Source organism: Corythoichthys intestinalis, chromosome 1, assembly GCF_030265065.1.
Source record: "Corythoichthys intestinalis isolate RoL2023-P3 chromosome 1, ASM3026506v1, whole genome shotgun sequence".
Lineage (NCBI taxonomy): Eukaryota > Metazoa > Chordata > Actinopteri > Syngnathiformes > Syngnathidae > Corythoichthys > Corythoichthys intestinalis.
In genome coordinates this window covers 70,103,178-70,127,099 of record NC_080395.1, presented here as the reverse complement: position 1 = coordinate 70,127,099, position 23,922 = coordinate 70,103,178, and the positions used below count along the sequence as shown (strand labels likewise).

The 23,922-nt window shown below is 45.1% G+C and overlaps 1 protein-coding gene and 1 long non-coding RNA gene across 2 annotated transcripts in view; both read right to left on the bottom strand.

Annotated features, from left to right (window-relative positions):
- Positions 1-23,922, bottom strand: part of LOC130912451 (phospholipid-transporting ATPase ABCA1-like) — a 273,656-nt gene that overhangs the window by 110,103 nt on the left and 139,631 nt on the right. The window contains exons 20-25 of the mRNA XM_057830556.1: positions 11,051-11,190; positions 10,355-10,492; positions 9,987-10,144; positions 7,287-7,323; positions 6,939-7,138; positions 3,202-3,313 (exon numbers count right to left, since the gene is read on the bottom strand). Coding sequence (XP_057686539.1) covers positions 3,202-3,313; positions 6,939-7,138; positions 7,287-7,323; positions 9,987-10,144; positions 10,355-10,492; positions 11,051-11,190 — 785 coding nt within the window. The remainder of the gene's footprint in view (positions 1-3,201; positions 3,314-6,938; positions 7,139-7,286; positions 7,324-9,986; positions 10,145-10,354; positions 10,493-11,050; positions 11,191-23,922) is intronic.
- Positions 15,216-16,337, bottom strand: LOC130917064 (uncharacterized). Its single transcript, XR_009063415.1, has 3 exons — positions 15,988-16,337; positions 15,872-15,922; positions 15,216-15,486 (listed from the first exon to the last, which is right to left on the bottom strand). It is a non-coding gene; the product is annotated as an uncharacterized LOC130917064 (long non-coding RNA).

Sequence of the window (23,922 nt, the reverse complement as noted above, 5' to 3'; positions counted from 1 at the left end):
TCACACTGGGCTGCAAAGCACTCCAGTGTGAGTTGGAGATCAAGGCTCGATGAAGACAACAGCACCACATCATCTGTAAAAAGCAGAGATGCAATACTGAGGCCAACAAACCGGAACCCTATCAACGCTTCGGCTGCACCTTGAAATTCTGTCCATAAAAATTATCAACAGAATCGGTGACAAAGGGGCAGCCTTGGTGGACTCCAACCCTCACTGGGAAGGAATTCGACTTACTGCCGGAAATTCGGACCAAACTCTGACACCGGTTGTACAGGGACCAAACAGCCCTTACCAAGGGGTTCGGTACCCCGTACTTCAGGAGCATCCCCCACAGGACTCCCCGAGGCACACGGTCAAATGCCTCCGAATCAACAAAACACATGTAGACGGGTTGGGGGAACTCCCATGTGCCCTTGAGGACCCTGCCAAGGGTGTAGAGCTGGTCCACTGTTCCACAGCCGGGACGAAAACCACACTGCCCCTCCTGAATCCGAGATTCGACTTCCCGACTGACACACCCTCCAGTCCCCCTTCTTAAAAAGGGGGACCACCACCCCGGTCTGCCAATCTAGAGGTACTGTCCACGATGTCCACGCGACGTTGTAAAGGCGTGTCAACCACGACAGCCCCACAACATCCAGAGCCTTTAGGAACTCCGAGCGGATCTCATCGCCTCCGGAAGCCTTGCTACCGATGAGCTTTCCAACCAACTCAGTGACTATGACACCAGAGATAGGAGAACCCACCTTGGGGTCCCCAGAGTCTGCTTCCTCAAAGGAAGGCGTGTTGGTGAAATTGAGGTCTTCGAAGTACTATCCCCACCGATATATGACGTCCCAATTCAAAGTCAGTTGGAATTGAGGAGGTCTTCGAAGTATTCTCCCACCGACTCACGACATCTCGAGTCTATGTCAGCAGTCTCCACTATACAGTGTTAATGGTGCACTGCTTTCCCCTCCTTCGGTTCGGGAATTGCAGCTACGACAGGCACCAACCACCTTACACGGCCACAGCCCCAATCGGTTGCCTCAACAATGGAGTTGAGGAATGTGGCCCACTCAGAATCAATGTGCTCCACCTGCCCTGGGACAAGGGAGACGTCCTGTGCTGGAGGTGGGTGTAGAAGTTCTTTCTGACAGGGGATTCTGCCAGACGTTCCCAGCAGACCCTCACAATAAGTTTGGGCCAGCATCCCCCATCAGAGCCAACACACCTTGCCTTGTGCAGAGCACGCCTGATCGCTGGACGTGTGCTCAGATGATCCACAATTAGTGCATCACACAGGTGCAGTCTCTTTTGGCGCTCGATCCACTCTTTGCAAAGGCCATGGTTGCCTTTGGAATGTCTTGTGGGCATCTTAAAAAAAATAAAGACATTCCCGGCAAACCGAAATCTGCATGCCAACTCTCGTGATACAGGAACTAAAACCGAAGCATGGTCATACAAGTAGTCCATGAGTGGGCAAAGCGTTCCTTAAGGGCCGCAGTGGGTCCTGGTCTTTGTTACAACTGATCCAGCACAGGCAGTTTAACCAATGAAGGGACCTGGGAAAAACGCTGCCTTTATTGTGAGCGAGCAATAATGGATTTTGGGCACAGAAAACACCCCTCCTGCTCTCGCTCAATTTCTGCACACCTGTGCTGCCTCTATTCTGAGCGAGCAAAAATGGATTCTGAGCACACCTCCTGCTCTCGCTAAATTTCTCGACTCCTGCACTCGTCAGTTTTCCTCTGCGTGCTCAGTTGAGCACACGCTACCAACGTGTCACGAAGCCAACCAATCAGAGAGCTAGCGGAGGGCTAACAGCCAACCAGTGTACTTCCGGTAGCTCTCTGATTGTTTGGCTTTGTGACACGTTAGTAGCGTGTGCTCAACTGAGTGAACAGAGAAAGAAAAATGACGAGCGCAGGAGTCGAGGAATTTAGCGAGATCAGGTGCGCTCAAAATCCATTTTTGCTCGCTCAGAATAGAGGCAGCATAGGTGTGCAGAAATTGAGCGAAAGCATGCGGGGTGTTTTCTGTGCTAAAAATCCATTATTGCTCTCTCAGAATAGAGGCAGCAATATAACGCCTTATTGCCAGTGACTGTAGCTGGAGAACGAGCCTTCAGTAAACTGAAAATGATAAAAAAAACTACCTACGCTCCACCATATCACAGGGCAGGCTTAACAACATTGACATGCTCTCCATTTAGCGTAAGCTTGAGGGTTTGATAACTCCAGGGATCTGGAGAGGGCAGGCACAGGATGTTTAGTTAGACTGTTTTGTTGCTTAGCAGGCAGGCATAGCACTCTCAGCTGTATTGTATTGTATTGTAGCATGGGACAATAGATGGGAATTGTTTATATTGTGTCACATCGCATTACCGTCTGTTAAATTTAACTGTCCATCTCAAATTAAATAATTTACAAATTTACATCGTTACGTCATTGCTTGCAAAGCGTTAAGAGCACTACGTATGTTGTCGTGACAAGCCAGTGGCAGGGCTGGGGTGGGGGTGCCCTATAATGGTCTCTTGTCCTCGGCCCCCTGCAAGTCTGTTGACAGCCCTGGATTACGCCTCCGACAAAATGGAGAAACAACACTCCCTTTTGACTGCGGAGGCATCTCCACTGCCTCTTTTCAACTCTCTCTTTCTCTTTGGAGGGAGTTTCCATCTAACGACCCTTGTTGACAGATGCCTTTTTGAAAGGGAATCACAAACTTGGAATAATAACAACATCATTTCCACACCAAATCCAATCCCAAAATAGTACTTTCCTAATTGCCCCTTGTTGCATGAATTGATGAAGCCTGCTGGGATGACAGGCTAAACATTGTCCCAAAAAACCAGAAAAGTCCAGTTGCGATCAATTCAATATCCTGGCTCTGATAGCACTACCTTTTCAAGTAATAACTGTTGGGCAGGCAGTACGTGTTCAGTTCCAATTAAATGATGATATGAATTGCTATCTTTTGGAATCTTGTCCAGCTTGTCATAACCTAGAACAGGGTATTGTACATAAATGAGTTGCTGGAATGTCAATCTTGACCCCTGTTTGTCAATTAATTTGGAGTGAGTTGTAATTTTTGTCATTGTACTTTAGAGGCTTAAAAAGCTTTTCCTTCCTTGGCAGCTTAATGGGAAATAATACTAAGTCAGTGGCTGCACTGATATGTTATGTGATGCAAATAAATACTCAAGTATACACACATACACACCTATTATTTGCCTCTGTCCTGTCCTCTGCCCTGTTTGCAAACGTTGTGGAGGACCAGTCTGCTGTGCGGGTTCCACATCATCCTCAGTGTCCTTTGCCACTCGAAGGAATATCTGAAAAATATATTACTCTTTTAAACTAATGAAGTTGTACTGTACTTTTTGGACATTAAAGGGGAAGATCAGAATTTTTCATGAGGCTTAATTTCAGAGGTAGCAGGGGGTTTAATTATTCGAAGCGGTTGGTTTTAACAAATTCCATGCAGTTTGTTAGTTATTTGTTAAATTATGAACTTCCCCCTTAAGTTGTTGTAGTACATGTCATGTACGAGATGGAGGAACCAGTTTCATAGACACAGGATTTTATTGATGTTGACAGGCAAATAAAACAATCAGGTCAAGCGGTAATGGCTATTGGCATGCAAACGTATACTAAATCGCTGACGACCTGACAGTGAATGCTGTGTGATTGTGTCTTACATACTGTTCTCAGTTGTTCTTTGTGACATATTACAGAGTACACAGTCCTTGTGATGAAAGCTTTGTGATGCATGGGTGTGATACAATATGCTGGTACATTGTTACATGACAGAACCCCCCTTTCAAGGGAATGAGCTACTAATCCACCGACCCGTCAGAGTCCATGGCCTCATCCACTGAGGGCACTGGCTCAATCTCCTCCTCGCCAGTGGAGGAATCAACTACCGATGGCACAGGGTCGGGTTTAGAGTCAAAGTCAGATGCAGGCATGGGCACAGTGTCGGAGTCAGATGCAGGCATGGGCCTGCACCTCGAGCAAGCCGCTCTAGGTTGACCCCGCCAGACGGATGGTTGGTCCGGATGGAGGCGGTGGAAGTCTAATAATATAAGGCTTCGATCTACAATGCGCCCAGCTGGGACCCACATCCTCTCCTCAGGACCATATCCTTCCCAGTCCACCAGGTATTGGAGGCCCCTGCCCCGGCGGCGTGACTTGAGCAAGCGGCGAACTGTGTAGACAGGACCCCCGTCCACCAGGTGACGAGGGGGAGGTGGTGCTGCATTCAGGACCAGGGGGCTTTCATGGACTGGCTTTAGTTTGGAGACGTGGAAGGTTGGGTGAAGCTTCATAGAATTGGGTAGTTTGAGTCGGACAGCTGATAAGCTGCTGATTATCTCGATGGGAAACGGACCAATGAACCTGGGTGCCAGTTTACGTGATTCCACCTGGAGTGGCAGGTCCTGGGAAGAAAGCCATACCTTCTGGCCCACTTGGTATGCAGGGGCTGCAGTCCATTGTCGGTTGGCTCTGATGGCATAACCAGAAACAGACTTTAAAAGAGCGATACGAGCGACACCTCCATACGCAGGCTTGGGCGGAAGGGCAGGAAGCGTCTCCCTCTTGGCTGGCGAACAGGGGCAGTTGATAGCCGAATACAGTGTGAAAGGGGAACAGGCCGGTGGCAGAGCTGGGAAGGGAGTTGTGAGCGTATTCCACCCACAGCAGATGTTGCGCCCAAGAATGGGGGTTGTGTAAAGCCATGCAGCGGCGGGATGTCTCAAGCTCTTGGTTGAGACTTTCCGACTGTCCGTTATACTGGGGGTGATAGCCTGACATGAGGCTCGCTGTGGCTCCCAAGGAGGCAGCAGAACTCCTTCCAGAAGGAGGATGCAAACTGCGGACCCCGGTCAGATACGACATCCATTGGTAGTCCGTGAATTCAGAATACTTGCTCCATAACCACCTGTGCTGTCTGCTTGGCAGTGGGATGAAGTGACTCATCTTGCTGAACCTGTCCACAACCGTGAGGATGACAGTGTTTCCTTCAGAAAGAGGGAGTCTGGTGACAAAGTCCATTGATATATGGGACCAGGGTCACTTAGATGACTGGCAGGGATTGGAGCAAGCCGGCTGGGAATGGCTGGTGGTCTTTTTCTTGCTACAGGTGGGGCCGGCTTTCACGAAGTCTAGGACGTCTGTTCGAACGATGGCCACCAGAATCGCTGGGAGAGCAGGTGGATGGTGCGTGTGACACCAGGGTGACAAGCCAGGTGGGAGTTGTGGCCCACCTGAGTAAGTTGTTCTTGCTGTTGCTGGTGTTTGTTGGCTATCTGTATTAATGATGTGATGTCACCAGACATCCGGGAGACCCTATACAGTGTTGATGGTGAACTCTTTTCCCCTCCTGAAACGCCTGATGGTGGACCAGAATTTTTCTGAAGCTGTTCGGAAGTTGTTTTCCACGGCCTTGCTTGTCAGACGACTCCCATGCCAATTTTTTTGCCTCAGTGACCACCAGTGTTGCGTGCCGCTTGGCCAGCCGATACCCATTAGCTGCCCCTGGAGTCCCGCAGGCCAAAAAGGCCTATTAAGTCTCTTGACAGCCTCCCTCACCAGCAGATTCTGGGATTGCTTCTACGACAGGCACTGACCACCTTTCGGCTACAGCTAATGGCAGCAATAGAGGCTCAGAACATGGTCCACTCGGACTCAATGTCCCCCGCCTCACCCTGAACATAGGCGAAGCTCTGCCGGAGATGGTAGTTGAAGTTCCTTCCTACAGGGGACTCCGCCAGACATTCCAAGCAGACATTCACAAAACTTGTGGGTCTGCGAGATCCGGACCGACATCCTCTCCAACCAGTGGAGACAACTCACACCAGGTGCTGATCGGTTGATAGTTATGACCCTCTCTTCACCCGAGTGTCCAAGACATGTGGCTGATAGTCTAATTAAATGACTACAACATCAATCATCACACTGCTGCTACACCCGTATGCTTAAACATGGTGTTCATTATTGACAATCTGCAACGAGCAACGAGCGCAGAAGTTCAACAATAGAATACCACTTGGGTTCTGTTCAGGGTAGCCGCATTAAAGAGAGAGCATTAAAGTCCCCCAGCAGAATGAGGTTGTCCCCGGAAGGACTGGTGCATAAGCAAAAACAACATCCAGGACCCCAACTCAAAGGCTACCCTCTCGTCTACTGGGGTGGACCTCAATGTACAGGCTCTGAGACGGGGGAAATACATATGCACACACCACCTCGTCACTTCTCACTGTGGTCAACTCTAGAGTGGTGTAGTGTCCAAAAAACCCTCGAGCTGTCCGTACAGGTGACCCACACTATATCTAGTTGGAACTTCTGAACCTCACACACAAGCTTGGGCTCCTTACCAACTAGAGTGGCGACATTCCACATCCCCAGAGCCAGATTCTGCAGCCAGGGATCAGACCGCAAAGGACCCGTCCTTTGGCTGCCACCCAACTGCTTGCACACCCGACCTCTTCGGCTCCTCCCATGGGAAGAGCCTCTTTGGCCTGTGCCCGGCCGAGCCCCATGGGTGTAGGCCTGGCCACCATGCGCTCGCCATCGTACCTGACCTCCATGAGCTTATGTAAGTATGCATGTACAGTGGGGAGAACAAGTATTTGATACACTGCCAATGGGTTTTCCCATTGGCAGTGTATCAAATACTTGTTCTCCCCACTGTATATATGAAATATATATCAGAGGTAGGAATATTAGGTCACCTAACGATTCAATTACGATTCAGCGGCTACGATTCGATTAAAAATCGATTATTGATTATCGATTATCGGGCCCGAAAAGTCGGGCCCGTAAAAGCAATGCTTTTTTAGTTCATATTCGGCTGCAAATTTCCAGCACATCTTCATATATCTACATACATATTGGGTTTTGGCATGTGTACGAGACCAGGAAAATGTGTTTTTAATTAGGGAAAGGTTTCCTTACATCCTCCAGTTTACTGTCAGACAAACCATAGCTGATACTTCCAAATGTGCTGAGATTCTGATTTAGTTCAGACAGGAAGACAGCCATTCGCCTAGGCTCACAGTCTTCCTGGGGTATATTTATTGCCACCTCATGACTTAACTCCATCAGCTTGGCTCTGGGGAAGTGGCGATGAAGCATGGACAGCAGCGCAGCCATGGCTACACAATTGTAAAGAAGATAATCAGCTCATATGTCCAAATAACAAGTACAATGTCTCAAACTGCAGTTAAACAATCATCAGAAATCTACTTTTTAACAATCTCTATCAGGTTAAATTTACATAGGAAGAACTAGTGTCCACATTACCTGCACTGGTGTCTCCATTACATGTCCCGGGTCGGTCCTGAAACATATTGCAATGATGTCACCGTTTCACCAATTATTTATCTGGTCAGTTAACATTTTCACCATCAGAATTGCTTTATTTTTGCACTGTAATAATATCGCTTTAAAAAAAAAATTATTTATTGTTTTACGTTTACTTTTTTATTTGGTTTTGATACAACAAGGGTGCAATTCGATAATCAAATTAGAGCTTCTTACTCCCCCCCAAAAAGTTATGGATTCCGCATTGTAAATAAGACAACTTTTGCAAATATGCCCAAAAGGACTTATTTCCATTCTTTTACAAATTCACATTTTGTCCTCTGTTGAGGACCTTTGTTAAACGAAATTTTCCTCACCTACTACATACAACTGATTTTAACTGATTTTTGGCCTGTGGGACTCCGGAGGCAGCTGACAGGTACCGGCTGGCCAAGCGGACTGCGGCTTCGGCGGTCAATGAGGCAAAAACTCGGACATGGGGGAATTCGGCGAGGCCATGGAAAACGACTTCCGGACAGCTTCGAGGAAATTCTGGTCCACCATCCGGCGTCTGAGGAGAGGAAAGCAGTGTACCATTAACACTGTGATAGTGAAGATGGTGTACTGCTGACCTCGACTCCAGACGTCGTGAGCCGGAGGGGAGAATACTTCGAAGCCCTCCTCAATTCCACCGACACGCCTTCCTTTGAGGAAGCAGAGTCTGGGGACTCCGAGGTGGACTCTTCAATCTCTGGGGTTGAAGTCACTGAGGCGGTTAGAAAGCTCCTCGGTGGCAAGGGTATATACCCTGGGGGTATATGAGATCCGCCCAGAGTTGCTAAAGGCTCTGGATGTTGTAGGGCTGTCTCTACAACATCGCGTGGACATCGGGGACAGTGCCTCTGCATTGGCAGACCGGGGTGGTGGTCCCTCTTTTTAAGAAGGGGGACCTGAGGGTGTGTTCCAATTATAGAGGGATCACACTCCTCAGCCTCCCTGGTAAAGTCTATTCAGGGGTGCTGGAGAGGAGAGTCTGCTGAGCAGTCGAATCTCGGATTCAGGAGGAGTAGTGTGGTTTTCGTCCCGGCTGTGGAACAGTGGACCAGCTCTACACCCTCGGCAGGGTCCTCGAGGGTCCATGGGAGTTTTCCCAACCAGTCTACATGTGTTTTGTGGATCTGGAGAAGGCATTCGACCGTGTGCCTCGGTGAGTCCTCTGGGGGGTGCTCCAGGAGTATGGGGTACCGAGCCCCTTGGTAAAGGCTGTTCGGTCCCTGTACGACCGGTGTCAGAGTCTGGTCCGCATTGCCGGAAGTAAGTCAAATTCGTTCCCAGTGAGGGTTGGGCTCCGCCAAGGCTGCCCTTTGTCACCGATTTTGTTCATAATTTTTATGGGCAGAATTTCTAGGCGCAGTCAAGGCGTTGAGGGTGTCCGATTAGGTGACCTTAGCATTGAATCTCTGCTTTTTGCAGATGATGTAGCGCTGTTGGCTTCATCAAGCCATGACCTCCAACTCTCACTGGAGCGGTTCGCAGCTGAGTGTGAAGCGGTTGGGATGAAGATCAGCACCTCCAAATCCGAGACCATTGTCCACAGTCGGAAAAGGGTGGAGTGCCCTCTCCGGGTAGGGGATGAGATCCTGCCCCAAGTGGAGGAGTTCAAGTATCTTGGGGTCTTGTTCACGAGCGAGGGTAGGAGAAAGCGGGAGATCAACAGGTGGATTGGTGCAGCGTCTGCAGTAATGAAGGTGAAGGAGGAGCTGAGCCGAAAGGCAAAGCTCTCGATTTACCAGTCGATCTACGTTCCTACCCTCACCTATGGTGAACAAGCTGTGGGTCGTGCCCGAAAGAACAAGATCCCGGATACAAGCGGCCGAAATGAGTTTCCTCCGCAGGGTGTCCGGGCTCTCCCTTAGAGATAGGGTGAGAAGCTCGGTCATCCGGGAGGGACTCGGCGTCGGGCCACTACTCCTCATCGTAGAGAGGAGCCAGCTGAGGTGGCTCGGGCATCTGGCTCGGATGCCTCCCTGGAGAGGTGTTCCAGGCATGTCCCACCGGCAGGAGGCCCCGGGGACGACCCAGGACACGCTGAAGAGACTATGTCTCTCGGTTGGCCTGGGAACGCCTTGGGATCCCGCCGGAGGAGCAGGTTGAAGTGGCTGGGAAAAGGGAAGTTTGGCCTTCCCTGTTAAAGCTGCTACCCCCGCGACCCGACCCCGGAACAAGCGGAAGATGATGGATGGATGGATGTTTAGCCAGCCACTGTTTATGTCTCTTTTATTTATAATCACTCTCAGTATTCGTCCAATTAATGCTGTACAACTTTATTGTCCTTTCATGTGCAGTCGGGAATAAAGCCCACATAAAAATATAATTATTTTGTGTTGGTCAAATCAATTGACCGGGCCACATGTGGATAATAATTTCATGAAGATGAGCCAAAATATTTATTCACGTTATAATAGTACGGGGAAAGTCGAACTATTACCATAGAATAAATGTCGAATTAATAGTGTAAACGTAAAACGTTTTGTGTATTGTAAGTCAAAATGTTTAGTGAACATTATAGATTTTCAAATCAACGGCAATATTTTATGTTTCTAATAACAACTAATAATAACTTTTAAAGACAGTCATATAACTAAAACAAACGCTTCGTGAGTGGATTCAGCTTTTCAGCAATGATACTGGTATTGATACCTCTTTGACCATAGTCAGGGTGGAGCCAACCCCCAGTTTAGATTTAAGAAAGAGAGGCGACCCACAGCAGCACAGCCTTCCTTGGGAGATAATGGCAATACGATCAGCAAGTATCTCTGCCTCATCCATGTAGTGAGTGGCCAGGATGATTGTTCGGTCTGATAAAACAACAAAATCAAAACATATAGAATGTTGATGTTTTGCCACTGCTACTTTTAAAAAACCCATCACATTTTGAGTCCCTCCTGAGTTCGCAAGCAATCAAGAATCAAGTAAATGTGTGGACTAATCTTAGTTACTATCCTACAGTACATGTCACTTTGTAAAGCATAAATAGCCTGAACCTCAAATGTATAATTCCACTTCACCTTTGCGATATTTCAGCAACATGTCCCAGATCCCTCGACGGGAATGCGGGTCCATCCCTGCTGTAGGTTCATCCAAAACAACGACCTTTGGTCCGCCAATAAATGCAAGAGCCACACTCAGCTTCCTCTTCATTCCACCTGGTAGCGAAACGAGTTTTTTTTTTTGCCATACTCAACCAATGAAGGGTCTACACTACCACCCAAACAAAGATAGCTTGAATCGAGCCAATCCGGTACCCCTTTGGCCATCATGAGGATAAGCGGTGCAGGTTCTGGATCAAACGTGACCATATAATGGGAATTTGAATTATAAAAACATCAAGTGGATTTTTATTTAATTCCATATAATAAACATTTAAGTGATATTCGCAATTTTTTTCAAATTCTATTTTTCTCAGAAATGGTCTAAAGACGCTCACAAAACATTAAGGCTAAATATTTTGTATTAGAGCATAAGTCTAATGTGCTTATTTATTGGCGTGATTTTAAGTTTATATTTCATATCTGGCACGTCGGCTATTTGCGGGGGGTTACACTTACAGCAGCTTTGAATGACAATTTGGATATAGGAATACAAAATGAAATCATCTGCACCTGATAATTCAAGACCCTGGAGAGGATAAGCCGTGCCGAAAATGACTTTATGAATAGATCATATAAACATGGTTAAAGTATACTGAAAGTCAATAAGCTCACCAGAGAGGAATGTTGTCCGTTCATGACGTTTGTGAAGCAGTCCAACATCTTTGAGCCAAGAATTAAGGCCAGCCTTTACTTCTTCTTCAGACATACCTCTGAGACGTCCATAAAACCACACATGGTCTTGCACCGTCATACTATGTTGTGGAGATGCAGAGATATGAAAATAGAGTGATTGATAAAACCGTTTATTCATGACATACCAACACCAGAGGGGGGGTGGTGGTGCGTTTCATGTACTCCGTTACATTTACTTGAGTAACATTTTGAGAAAATTTACTTCTAGTAGTAGTCTTAATAAGCCATAATTTTTTCTTTTACTTGAGTAAATTTGTGAAGCTACTTTGGGCTACACAGCAGTCGTTACATTTTCCCTCTTTATTTCATTTTAGGTTTTTTGGGGGGTTAGCGATGCCAAATGTAGCTCTACCAATTTCACCACTGAGACGTCGCAACAATAATTACACGACTCCATTATACCAATCAGACGCAAGCTTGTCGTTTTATGATCACGGCAGCCTGTCTCTAAAGCACCGTAAAAAATGAAGTATTTGACATAGAGCGCTGGCCTCAACATGACTCGAAAACGCGGCTTTTAATCTCTGTCCCAGTCTTTTTTGGCACCAATTGACCACGGAAAACCGGACAGATGATCTTTTTAATTTTATAACAGTAACTATAAAGGAACTATTCACTATTCAAACTAGGAACTATTTTCTCCACTAAAAAGCACTCGTGCTCTTTAGACAAATAAGTCTTCACTTCTATCATTTATTTCTCTCGCCGGAATTCACAATTGTCTGGCTGCGGCCCGCCTCTCTCAGTACCCTGGGTGGCTCGTCTCAGTACCCATCCCGCAGACAAGAGATGAAGCAATACCGCAGCTCTCAGTATCCTGTACTTCCTGTCTCAAGCCCCGAACAACCTGTACTTCCTGTCTCAAGCCCCGAACAGACCTTGAACCTTTACATTCAAAAGTTTTTAAAAGCGTGGTTTTAAAATGTTAAATAGCTTAACAACACTTGCAGGGAAAACATGAAGTGTTATTCAGAAAATTAGATGAATTGAAATAATGTCTTCCTTTACTAACTGCATGTGACTTTTTGCTCTACTTATATTGTTTTGTACGAACTGATGCATTAAGCAGCGAGTTGGCTAACACTGCTTATGCTTTTTACATTTTATTAACAATTAAGTCTCCTTTGTGTAGTTTTCATAGTATTACACTCTTATTTTTCATGATGTACCTGTCTCCTATTTTCAGCTTGCCATTTTTGTTGTTGTATGGTATTGTTGTTTTGCCTTCAATTGTTTTGTCGCTCGTCTTTTGCAGGTTGAATGTGGTCACATGATCCTAATAGGTTTAAGTAGTATTTTTTTCTTTACTCTCCTTAGCTCCTCCTTAGCTCCTTAGCTATATATTTTTTCATTTTTAAAAATTTTTACTAGCTCCAACATCACCACCCCATTGGGAAGAAACTGAATCACGACCCCCAAATGATAGTCTTCCCCTGCAGATACAGAGGTGTCACATAGATCCAAATGTAAGTAAGAAGCATAAGTAGTACCGTATTGGCCCGAATATAAGACGGACCTGATTATAAGACGACCCCCTCTTTTTCAAGACTCAAGTTTGAAAAAAGACTTTTTGAACACCAAATCCTTTTTTATACAGAAAATAGTTACAGTAAATCTGAAACAAATGATTATAACAATATATTTGGGAGAAAAAGCATGTTATTTTGCCTCATTCGAATCTTAATATCTGAATTAAATTCAGATATGTAGTGCAATTTAAATATGTAGTGCAATCACATACGTAAATGAATGGCTGCTGTTTTTTAAATGTAAGTAAACCAATCTATTGTGATAAAACAACAAAATTGCAATAACTGCATTAACCATCAAAGTGAGGTCTAACTGTAACTGTAGTCTTGAAACAAATCTGAATAAGGAAAAACATAGCAATAAAATAATGCAAACTGGTTAAACTGGACCATCTAGCGTCATGAATGGGTATAATGTCTAGACCCCGAATATAAGACTCCCCCCACTTTTTCTTATTTCAATGCAAAAAAACACCGTCTTATATTCGGGCCAATGCGGTACTTTAAATTTTGGACTGTGCTGAACACGTTTAAAAAGAAAAAAAAATTATAGACATCGAACACAGTGAAACCCACTGTACAGACAGGACAAATTGTGACAACATAAGACCATGCCGAGCTTCATGGACGATTCAAACACATCCTGCCCAGGAACGGCTGGTATGTGTTTGTCTGAGACAAATGTTGTGCTCACTGGAAATCTGGATTGGCTTATTATTCCTTATATTAGTAAACAATTTGACATAATTATCTTCTCTTGCTTTTGTCAACCAATCAACATTCTCATCAGCTTGTTTACATCTTGGATATGGAGAGGCTAGAAATGGTGTTGATTGTCCAAACAAAGCTTGACTGACACATGCTGACTTTTGGACCCTTGGCTTGAACAATGAAATGGAATCAACTGCAAGTTTTGAGGATTTAGTTTATTTAAAGAACATAATGTCATTTGTACAATTCAGTAAAATGTAGGTGCGTCAGGTCAAGTGCGTAGGGGGTTGGGCGGCTTGGTGGTCCGAACCCCAGCTACAGAAGCTTCAGTGTATCACAAAAGTGAGTACACCTCTCGCAATTCTGCAGATATTTATGTATATATTTTCATGGGACAACACTGACAAAATGACACTTTAGAATGAAAAGTAGTCTGTGTGCAGCTTATATAATAGTTAATTTATTTTCCCCTCAAAATAACTGTACATACAGCCATTAAAGAGGAACTGAAGACCTTTCCGGATTTTGGTGTAATTTTATGAATATAAACTTGGGACAAGTTCATCAAAACAACCATGACATTATCAACACGTAATTGTAAGGATAATTTGCGTTTTTTTTAGTTTTTTTGCACTCCGTTAATGGTCCCTTCGCAAACCCGGAAGTGTGACGTAGGCAACAGAAGACTACCCACAGCGAACATAGCAGCAACAACGATGTCAGTGATATTTCCACCAAAGGTAACCATTCAGGATCGCTCTTTCGTGACGCTACCGATGGCAAAAGCTCCCAGGAAAGATGAACTACAATTAATCCCTACATGTTTGAACCTGAGGCGTCAGATGACGGCGATTTACTTGACACAGCAGATGGCGTCATGACGCCAATTGACAGCTCGACACTTCACGAACGGGAGAGTGAGTGGTAAGTCCAGCATCGTGATTTTTTTATTAGAATGCGATTACATGGTTGTATATTTTTCCATGCTCTACACATAGCTAAAACTGGATATTAGGTAATGGGACAGCTCCTACCGATCTAAATATGATAAAGCTAGCCCAAATGTGGCTAAATGAATGCTCTACACATAGCTAAAACTGATATTAGGTAATGGGACAGCTCATACCGATCTAAATATGATAAAGCTAGCCCAAATGTGGCTAAATGAATGCTCTACACATAGCTAAAACTGGATTTTAGGTAATGGGACAGCTCCTACCGATCTAAATATGATAAAGCTAGCCCAAATGTGGCTAAATGAATGATATGTTATTGATATTTCAAAATAAATGACAAAACCATTTTATTTTCCAGGTGTTGCTGTAAACCGTCAAGTAATTACCCTTCCAAGAGTATGCCTGTGTCATCAGGAGATCCCAGACGTGAGAGCCAAACTTGCGGAGGCTGAAGCACTGACAGGGGCATGAATTTCATTAAAAAATTAAAACCATAAATTGTTAACAACATTGACACATTTTGTTGACTGTTTAATGTATTCTATTGGTATATAATATATTGTAATTATATTACATTCTGAAAAAATATTCAATAGGCCGCAATAATAAATGATACCAGGTTTATGTTGAATCTGCATTAGCTTTCGTTGTCAGATTGTGACACAACATGTTATACCAAGCACACAACGGCACACATCAAAGAGCATTATTTTAGTAAGCAACACAAAGTTAGGATAGCAACGGACTAGCGCAACATTGAAAAATGATAATGGCAGTGGGAAATATGTATTTACTCTTTTCTGTAGCATGAAGTGTTCTCTATACAAAGATAATGCATTATCATTGAAATATGAAGGTAACTTGATTTTAAAAAATGTGTACTGTATATATGACTAGTTTATGATTTCATGTCATCAAAATTTGCTACATTTATTTCTCCTAAATCATCGTCATCTGATGTCGCAGACGGAAGAAATTCAGCATCTGGCAGGCCTCATAGGATCTCTTCAGTCGTCATCGCTGGACACCGCATCACTTCGGTCATCATATGACTCAACCCACTCTCTCTTGATTTTGGGAAACTGGGTGGCAACTGACTTGCAACGCTTTTTTCATCGTGTTGAGGGTTTCCGCCACTTAATTTTTTATGTTTGGCTTCCTGGAGGGAAAAAAAAATCACAGCAGCATGAAAATATTGGATGAATCCTAATTTTAATTTAATAATAATTTCTTGGTGATCAAATAATAATGCCCCAGTCATAGCAGCATCTATTTGATGCTATTGTTCCCTCTTCAAATAGGCAGACCTTGATGTTGAAATATAAAAAACGAGCCAAGGACCTATTTGGTGCTGGGGACATTTGAATTTACATAACACCTATTGATATAGTAATAAAATCACATGAGTAGACGACATGTCAGCCAACCTATCTACTTATGAGAGGCCAACAGCAAAAAAAAAATTTAAACTTCAACAAACTGGCAGTAGGAGTCCCCCTCGTTTATAAAAAAAAAAAAAAAAAAGCCATTAATGTTCTACTTACGTCTTTGGAAAACCAAGGTTGCATTGTTGAAGGTTTTCAAAGCTGTCGTGGCTGAAATGATGAAAACAATGAGCCGATTGGGGACCTGTATGCATGCTAACAAAAACGGTCCAAACCTTTGCAGGAGAAGTTTTTTTTTGGACCACTCCTAGAGTCTCGAGTCTTCCTGTGAGTAATTCATATCGCTACACATCGAGATGGCATGACGAATCCCGCGAGTAAAACCCAGAAAATGTTTGCAATATATGGCGAGGATAGCGTGGTGCTATATTTCCGTGTTCAGAGTGGTGGCGAGGCTTCCTGGAAGTTACGTCACGAGGTAGGGGTCGGCAGGACGGCGCGTCCCTCGTTGCTATGGTGTTGCTATGGCCATAACTCAAAAACTACGCGGTCAATTATTATTATTATTTTTTTTTATGTGACTTTTTGAGAGAGCGAATGACGCATTTAATACAATTCAACTGAGTAAAACACTTAAGAGCGAAATCTGAAAAGCTCTTCAGTTCCCCTTTAATATCTAAACCCCTGCAACAAAAGTGAGTACACCCCTTAGAAACTACGTACATCCCTAAATGTCCAAATTGAGTACTACTTGTCATCTTCCTTCCAAAATGTCATGTGACTTGTTACAGGAGTGCTGTCAGCATTGCTGCAGAGATTGAAGAGGTGGGGGGCCAGCCTGTTAGTGCTCAGACCATACGCCGCTTTCTACATCAAATTGGTATGCATGGCTGTCACCCCAAGAGGAAGCCTCTTCTGAAGACGGTACACAAGAAAGACTGCAAACAGTTTGCTGAAGACATGTCAACAAAGCACATGGATTAGTAGAACCATGTCCTATGATCTAATGAGGCAGGCGGGCGGCAAAACAACTTCCAGGAAATTCTGGTCCACCATCCGGCGTCTGAGGAGAGGAAAGCAGTGCACCCTAACCCTAACCTCAATTCCACCGATACACTGTTATGGCCTTACTCACCTTCACCTCCTCCTCCCACTCCTCACTGACTCTCACATGGTAAAGTACAGGCCACTCAAGCGACCAAACTTCTTATTCATATCCCTTTTCTTCACAGCAACTCCAAGCCATCTCAGCCTTCCAACTCTGTCGAAGGATTTGCAGTGCCACCACCTCTGGTCATTCCTTTTTTATTTTCTTTGTTTAATAAATATGCCCTCGGGCTCCTTGTCACCTCTGACTCCTAATTGCTGTGCTTTTGGGTTGTATTCCAGCCACCATAACAGTAAGCTCTGGCCAAAAGACCCAGCTAGCATGTCGCAGTCAGAGGGACCCACGACCCCCGAGCGACCCAGGACCGGTTGTTGGTGTGACATTCTCGCGAGCTATCTGAAGCAGCTGCTGTTTTCTCTGGATTGAGGGAGGAGGTTTGGGCGGTGTCTGGTCTTCAACAGGCGCAGGCTTCCGAACAACAGGCCCAGGTTAGCCAACTCAAGCTTTTGGTACGGACCCTCACTGACCAGGTTGCTGCTCTCAGCACCCGGATTTCTGCTCCTTCAGGGCCTCCAGCCGCGGCCCCTCCGCCAGACGCACCCTCCGCCCGGGAAACCCACCTTGTTGCCTGTATGATGGCTCTTTTTTGCTCTGCCATGAATTCTTTATGCAGTGTGAGTACATCTTTGAACTACAACCAAGCATGTATACAACTGCCCCTGCTCGCATAGCCTACATCGTTAACCTCACCCCAGGGCAGGGACGTCGGTGGGTTATGGAAAGCCGAGAGGGTTCTGCACCTTATATGCAGGATTACGCTGCATTTATTAAGGAGTTCAGGATGGTTTTCGATCATGAGGCCCCTGGGCAGGATGCTGATACTGCTCTTTCAACCCTCCAGCAGGGTTCTCTCTCCGTAGCCGAGTATGCCACAGAATTCCGTATCCTCGTGGCCCGCTGTCTCCATAGCCGAGTATGCCACAGAATTCCGAAACCTCGTGGCCCGCTGTCAGTGGAATGAGCCCACCTTGTTCAGTGCGTTCCGACGAGGTCTGGCGGAGCCCATTAAGGACGCCTTAGTGGGTAGAGGGAAGCTTACCTCCTTGAACCAGCTCATCACACTCTCCATATCCCTAGACGAGCGACAACGTGAGCGTAAGCGAGAGGGGGCTTACCAGCGTCGTGATGCAACCAGGCAACTTCCTTCACCTCCGGCGAGTCATAGTCAGCCTTCTCAGTTTTTCCCTGCTTCCTCAATACCTACTGTTGAGGAGGAGCCCATGCAGTTGGGAAGGGCTCATTTGTCTCCAGCGGAACGTGAACACTGGAGACAACAGGGACTCTGCATGTGTTGACACTTGTCCATGCCTGTCTTCAAGAGCTCCCTCGGCTCGAACCCCAGAAGACAAGGCTCACTCGGTCGGGGGTTCCGTGTGAGCCGCTTGTCTAATCCTAACTCCAGTAAAGCCAGGTTTCTCGTCACTCTCACCTGGCGAACACTCCCCATCCCAGCACTGATTGATTCTGGTGCAGATGAGACTTTTGTTGATCGTTCTTATTCCTGAGAGGTGGGACTTCCTATCACACCCCTGGAAGAGTCTCTCTCAGCGTTCGCTTTGGATGGTCGTCCCGTGAGCCCCATCACTCATCAGTGTGAGACTCTTACACTCACTGTCTCAGGTAATCATGTGGAGAGAATCCGCCCCTACGTTATCGCATCACCTGATGAACCTTTCATCCTGGGCAGACCTTGGTTGGAACTCCACACACCGCATGTCTGTTGGCGTTCTGGCCGCATTCTAAGCTGGAGTATTCCTTGCCATGCCCGTTGCCTTTGGTCCGCTCAGACGCCTTCCTTGGCCAAATGACCCAGCCCTACTCCACCTTACCTCACCAAGGTTCCTTCTGCATACCATGACCTGGGTGAGGCCTTCAGTAAGGAGCGTGCTTGCACCCTTAATCCGCACAGACCCCACGACTGTGCCATCGAGCTCCGTCTTGGTGCTGAACTTCCCTCCAGTCACCTCTACAACCTTTCTCCACCTGAGAAGGCAGCTATGGACAGCTACATTAATGGGCTCCTGTCTGAAGGTGTCATACGCTCATCAACATCTCCGGTAGCTGCCGGTTTCTTCTTCATCAAGAAAAAAGGCGGGGATCTGAGGCCATGCATCAATTACGGACAGCTCAACAGCATCACTGTCAAAAACAAGCATCCATTTCCTCTCATGAGCTCAAATTTTGAACCCCTCCTTGGTGCTACCATCTTTACCAAGTTGGACCTTCGGAATGCATACCACCTTGTCCGCATTCGGAAAGGAGATGAATGGAAGACGGCCTTCAAGACCCCCGGTGGCCACTATGAATACCTGGTTATGCCCTTTTTTCTCAACAATGCCCCTGCTGTCTTCCAGGCACTTATGAACGATGTACTCAGGGACATGTTGAACGTATTCGTGGTCCTTTACCTGGACGACATCCTGGTATTCTCCCAGAGCCTTAAGGAGCATGTGCAACACGCCCGCTTGGTCATCCAGCGCCTTATGGAAAACAGACTTTTTAATCAAGGCTGAAAAATGTGTTTTTCACGCTCCCTCTGTGGAATTCCTTGGACACATTGAGGAGGATGACTGCATTTGTCCTGACCCCTGCAAGATACAAGCAATTCTCGACTGGCCCCAACCAACAACCCGCAAACAGCTCCAGGGGTTCCTAGGCTTTGCTAACTTTAATTGCCGTTTCATTCGGAACTACAGCCGCTTAGCAGCCCCCCTCACTGGTCTCACATCCACTCTACCCCCCTATATCTGGTCACCAGCAGGGAACGCCACCTTTGGTATGCTCAAGGAACGTTTCACTACCGCCCTCGTCCTTCTACATCCTGACCCGTCCAGGCCGTTCCTAGTTGAGGTAGATGCTTCAGATGTGGGTATAGAGGCAGCCTTGTCCCAGCATTCTGTGGAGGACCAGAAGCTGCACCCCTGTGCCTTCTTCTCCCGCCTGTTGTAGCCGGCGGAGGTGAATGATATCGGGAATAGGGAGTTGCTTGCTGTAGTAGCTGCCTTCGAAGAGTGGTGCCACTGGCTAGAGGGCGCTGAGGAACCCGTTGTTGTCTGGTCGGATCATAAGAACCTCCAAGGCGTCTCATCGGCCACCAACCGGGCTTCTAGTATGTCCTCTTCCAGTGCCCAGTCACCCTTGGTCTCATAGTGAAGTTGACTTTGTGTCTGGTTTTCCATCTTCCCAGGGGAATCCTGTCGTTCTAACGGTGGTGGACCAGTTTTCCAAGGCGGTGCATCAATTACTTTTAGGGAGAAGTAATTTGTAAATGTATTGAATTACTTTTTTAAAGTAAGATGAACAACACTGGCCAAATCATAAATTAAATGATCCATATTCCTACTATTTGTGACAAACATTGGTCTAGGGAAAAAAAACAGATCCAATCATTAGATCAGGAGATGAGAGAACTATTGTGATTACTAATGAAATTCAGTATCCATTCATATTGGCATGGCGTTTCCATGGTGTTCCAGAATAGCTTTGGTTTTGGAGGTGTTTCTGTGTTCCAGTCGATCTTTTTATGATGCCCATTCAATTAAAGCAGAATTGCACTCCAAATGATTCATCCACTCATTTGAAGGAGAATTTTAAAACGGCACTCTAAAATGGAGAATGTTTTGTTTCAAGGGCATAGGTTCTGTCTCAACATTGGTAGAGACGAATATAATAATGCAAATAACGTTACTTAAAAGTTGGTGGTGACAATTTAAGCATCCTCTAAAGTTAGTCGTGCTATATCCCTACCATCCATATGCAAACCTACGTCGATTACAGCAACAATTTTCATTAGTTTACTTTTAATAAAATTGATTTGGCCAACTTAAAAAAGACAAAAATCTCGTTGTTCATGAGATGTGTACTATCTTACTGTTTATGTGAATAGTCCTGCTTTGGCCTGGTTAAGGTCCAGTTGTAGTAGTTAACATAGTGAACCACAATGGAAGTACAGTATATCAAACTCCCACATTAAAACTGTTCAGACAATAAGGACACTCAAAATTCCTATTACCTGTGTCTGAGGAGCTACACTGCAAAAACACACATCCTTAAAACAATCTAAATTCCCTTGTTTTCAGTGTAAATCTACGAGAAATAAGTGAAATTATCCGCCAGTGCTTCAAGTAAATTTCACTCGCTTGGATTTGTTGAAATAGGTAGCTGAAAATAAGTTTAAGGACTATAATTTAAAAAAAAAGCTGGGTTGTCAGAAATGTTACGAAATCAAGAAGAAATATTTTCAAAACATTATTTGAAAGCATTTTTTTCTGGATTTAGGTGAAACATGACCAACTTTGTATGGGCTTAATAAAAACTAGAAACTGCAATTTCTGGAGAAATTACTCTGGGTCTTTGCTGTGTGGAGATACAGATCTTAGCCCCGCCCAGGTTGATTTGAGGACATTTCGGGGAGAATATCAGGTCATTTCCTGTTGATTTGGGGATATTTGGGGGACACGTCCTGGTCATATCAGATCATTTAAGGACATTTGGGGGGCGTATCCTGGTCATATCAGGTCATTTTGGAACATTTGGGGGACACGTCCTGGTCATCCGGTCATTTAAGGACATTTGGTGGGGGGTGGTCTGGTCATATCAAGTCATTTAGGCACAAGTGGGGGGCGTGGCCTGGTCATATCATGTCACGTCCAGGTCATATCAGGTCATTTGGAGACATTTGGGGTGTGTCCTGGTCATATCAGTTCATTTGGGGGGCGCGTCCTGATCATATCAGGTCATTTGGGGACATTTGAGAGCCTGTCTTTGTCATATCAGGTCATTTGGGAACATTTGGGGGGCGTGTCGTGGTCATATCAATTCATTTGTGGACATTTGGGGGACACGTCTGATTGATATTTGGTCATTTACTGTTGATTTGGGAACAGTTGTTTTTTTTCCCATTGAAAATGAATGGGAAATTTGGAAGTCCATGGCCGTCAATGGCATCGACTTACATTTACGTCAACGGAATCCAAGTACAGTGGCATCAATAGAATCAACAAACATAGCTGTCAATGGCTTTAAACAAAGTAAATGCCATTGTAAAATGAATGTGAAATTTGGACGTACATGGCCGTCAATGGCATCGACTTACATTTGCGTCAATGAAATCCAAGTACATTGGCATCAATAGAATTGATATACATGACCATTAATGGCATCTGACTAAATTGGCCTCAATTTAATGTTAATACCATTAGAAATGAATGGGGAAACTTGGACGTCCATGGGCGTCAATGGAATCGAAGATATTTGGGGGACACGTCCTATTTGTTTTTTTACCATTAAAAATGAATTGGAAATTTGGACATCCATGGCCGTCGATGGCATCCACTTACATATGCGTCAATGGAATCCAAGTACGTTGGCATCAATAGAATTGACACACATGGCCGTCAATGGCATCTGTCTAACTTGGCTTCAATGCAATGTAAATGCCACTGGAAAAGAATGGAAAATTTGGACGTCCATGGCCATCAGTGGCATCGATTGCGTATATGTAAATCGATACGTCAATGGAGTCCAAGTACATTGGCATCAATAGACTCGACATATATGGACGTCAATGGCAAGGACGAGGATAGCCCTCATTTGCAATTGTGTACTGGTGCGTCAATGCAATGCGAATGCCATTGAAAATGAGTGTGAAATGTGGACGTCCATGGCCGTCAATGGCATCGAATTACATTTGCGTCAATGGAATCCAAGTACATTGGCATCAATGGAATCAACAAACATGGCCATCAATGGCATTAAACAAAGTATATGCCATTGAAAATGAATGAAATTTGGACGTCCATGGCCGTCAATGGCATTGACATCCATATGCGTCAATGGAATCCAAGTACATTGGCATCAATAGATCAATAGATAGACAAACATGGCTGTCAGTGGCATCGATACAATGTAATTTCCATTGGAAGTGAATGGGAAATTTGAACGTTGCATCCCATTAAAAATGAATTGGAAAGTTTTTGGCAAATCTCTGGGGAACTATAAATTTGTTCCAAATTCTGTGTACAACTTTTATGCCCCTCACCGTCCCGGAATTTTTGATGTCCAAATTATGTGATTTCATCAAAAATTGTAGGACTTGATACAATTAGAATTTTTTTTTTTTTTTCAAAAATCAGTGAAAAATCGGTGTTTATGGGCGAATGGAAAATTCTGCGTCGCGTGAAAATTCCGGTCGTTTCGATATTCGAACGGTGCCGATCGGTCAAACGGTTCGGGCTGTGCGGCCGCCGAAGAAATCCCATTAAAACAAAAGCTGAATAACACTACCAGATCAGATCAGACCCAGATAACAATAAATAAACTAGAAACACAAGAAATAAGTGAAATTATCTGCCAGTGCTTCAAGTAAATTTCACTCGCTTAGATTTGTTAAAATAGGAAAAATAGCTAGCTGAAAATAAGTTTAAGGACGTTAAAAAAAGCTTGGTTGTCAGAAATGTTATGAAATCAAGAAGAGATATTTTCAAAACATTATTTTTCATTTTTTTCTGGAATTAGGTGAAACATGACCAACTTTGTTTGCCTGGTACACCAGACTCACCGCTGTTCCAGCTATTGAGTCTGGCCACCATTCAGCGGATACAATTTCCAGGGCGGAGCAAGCCACAGCAAACAGACAGCGGAGTGGACCAATCAGCGACGGGTAGACGTGACTAGTAAAACGACAAGGGCAGGACGAGGGACTTGCGCGCGAAAGGAAACATACGAGGAGAGTGGAGTTTATTCAACATGGCTAGCGCGGGACAGACTGTCGTCAATGACTCGTGTCGATGTGTTTTTGTTAATTTAAAACTGATTTTACCTTGGATTGGAACATATTCTCGGCTCTCCTGTTCACCATCTGTGTGTTCTGGAGACGACTTCCGACGCGCAAGACTGACGTTGCTCGTTAAGAACACGTAACGCAAATAAACGAATCTGATTTGTCGATTGATTTTGTACCTGCTCGAGAGGCCGTTAATGGGCTGGTTCCCAGACCTTTCTCTCAGTGTTTGAAAAATACAGGGACAAAAGTCTGGCCGTG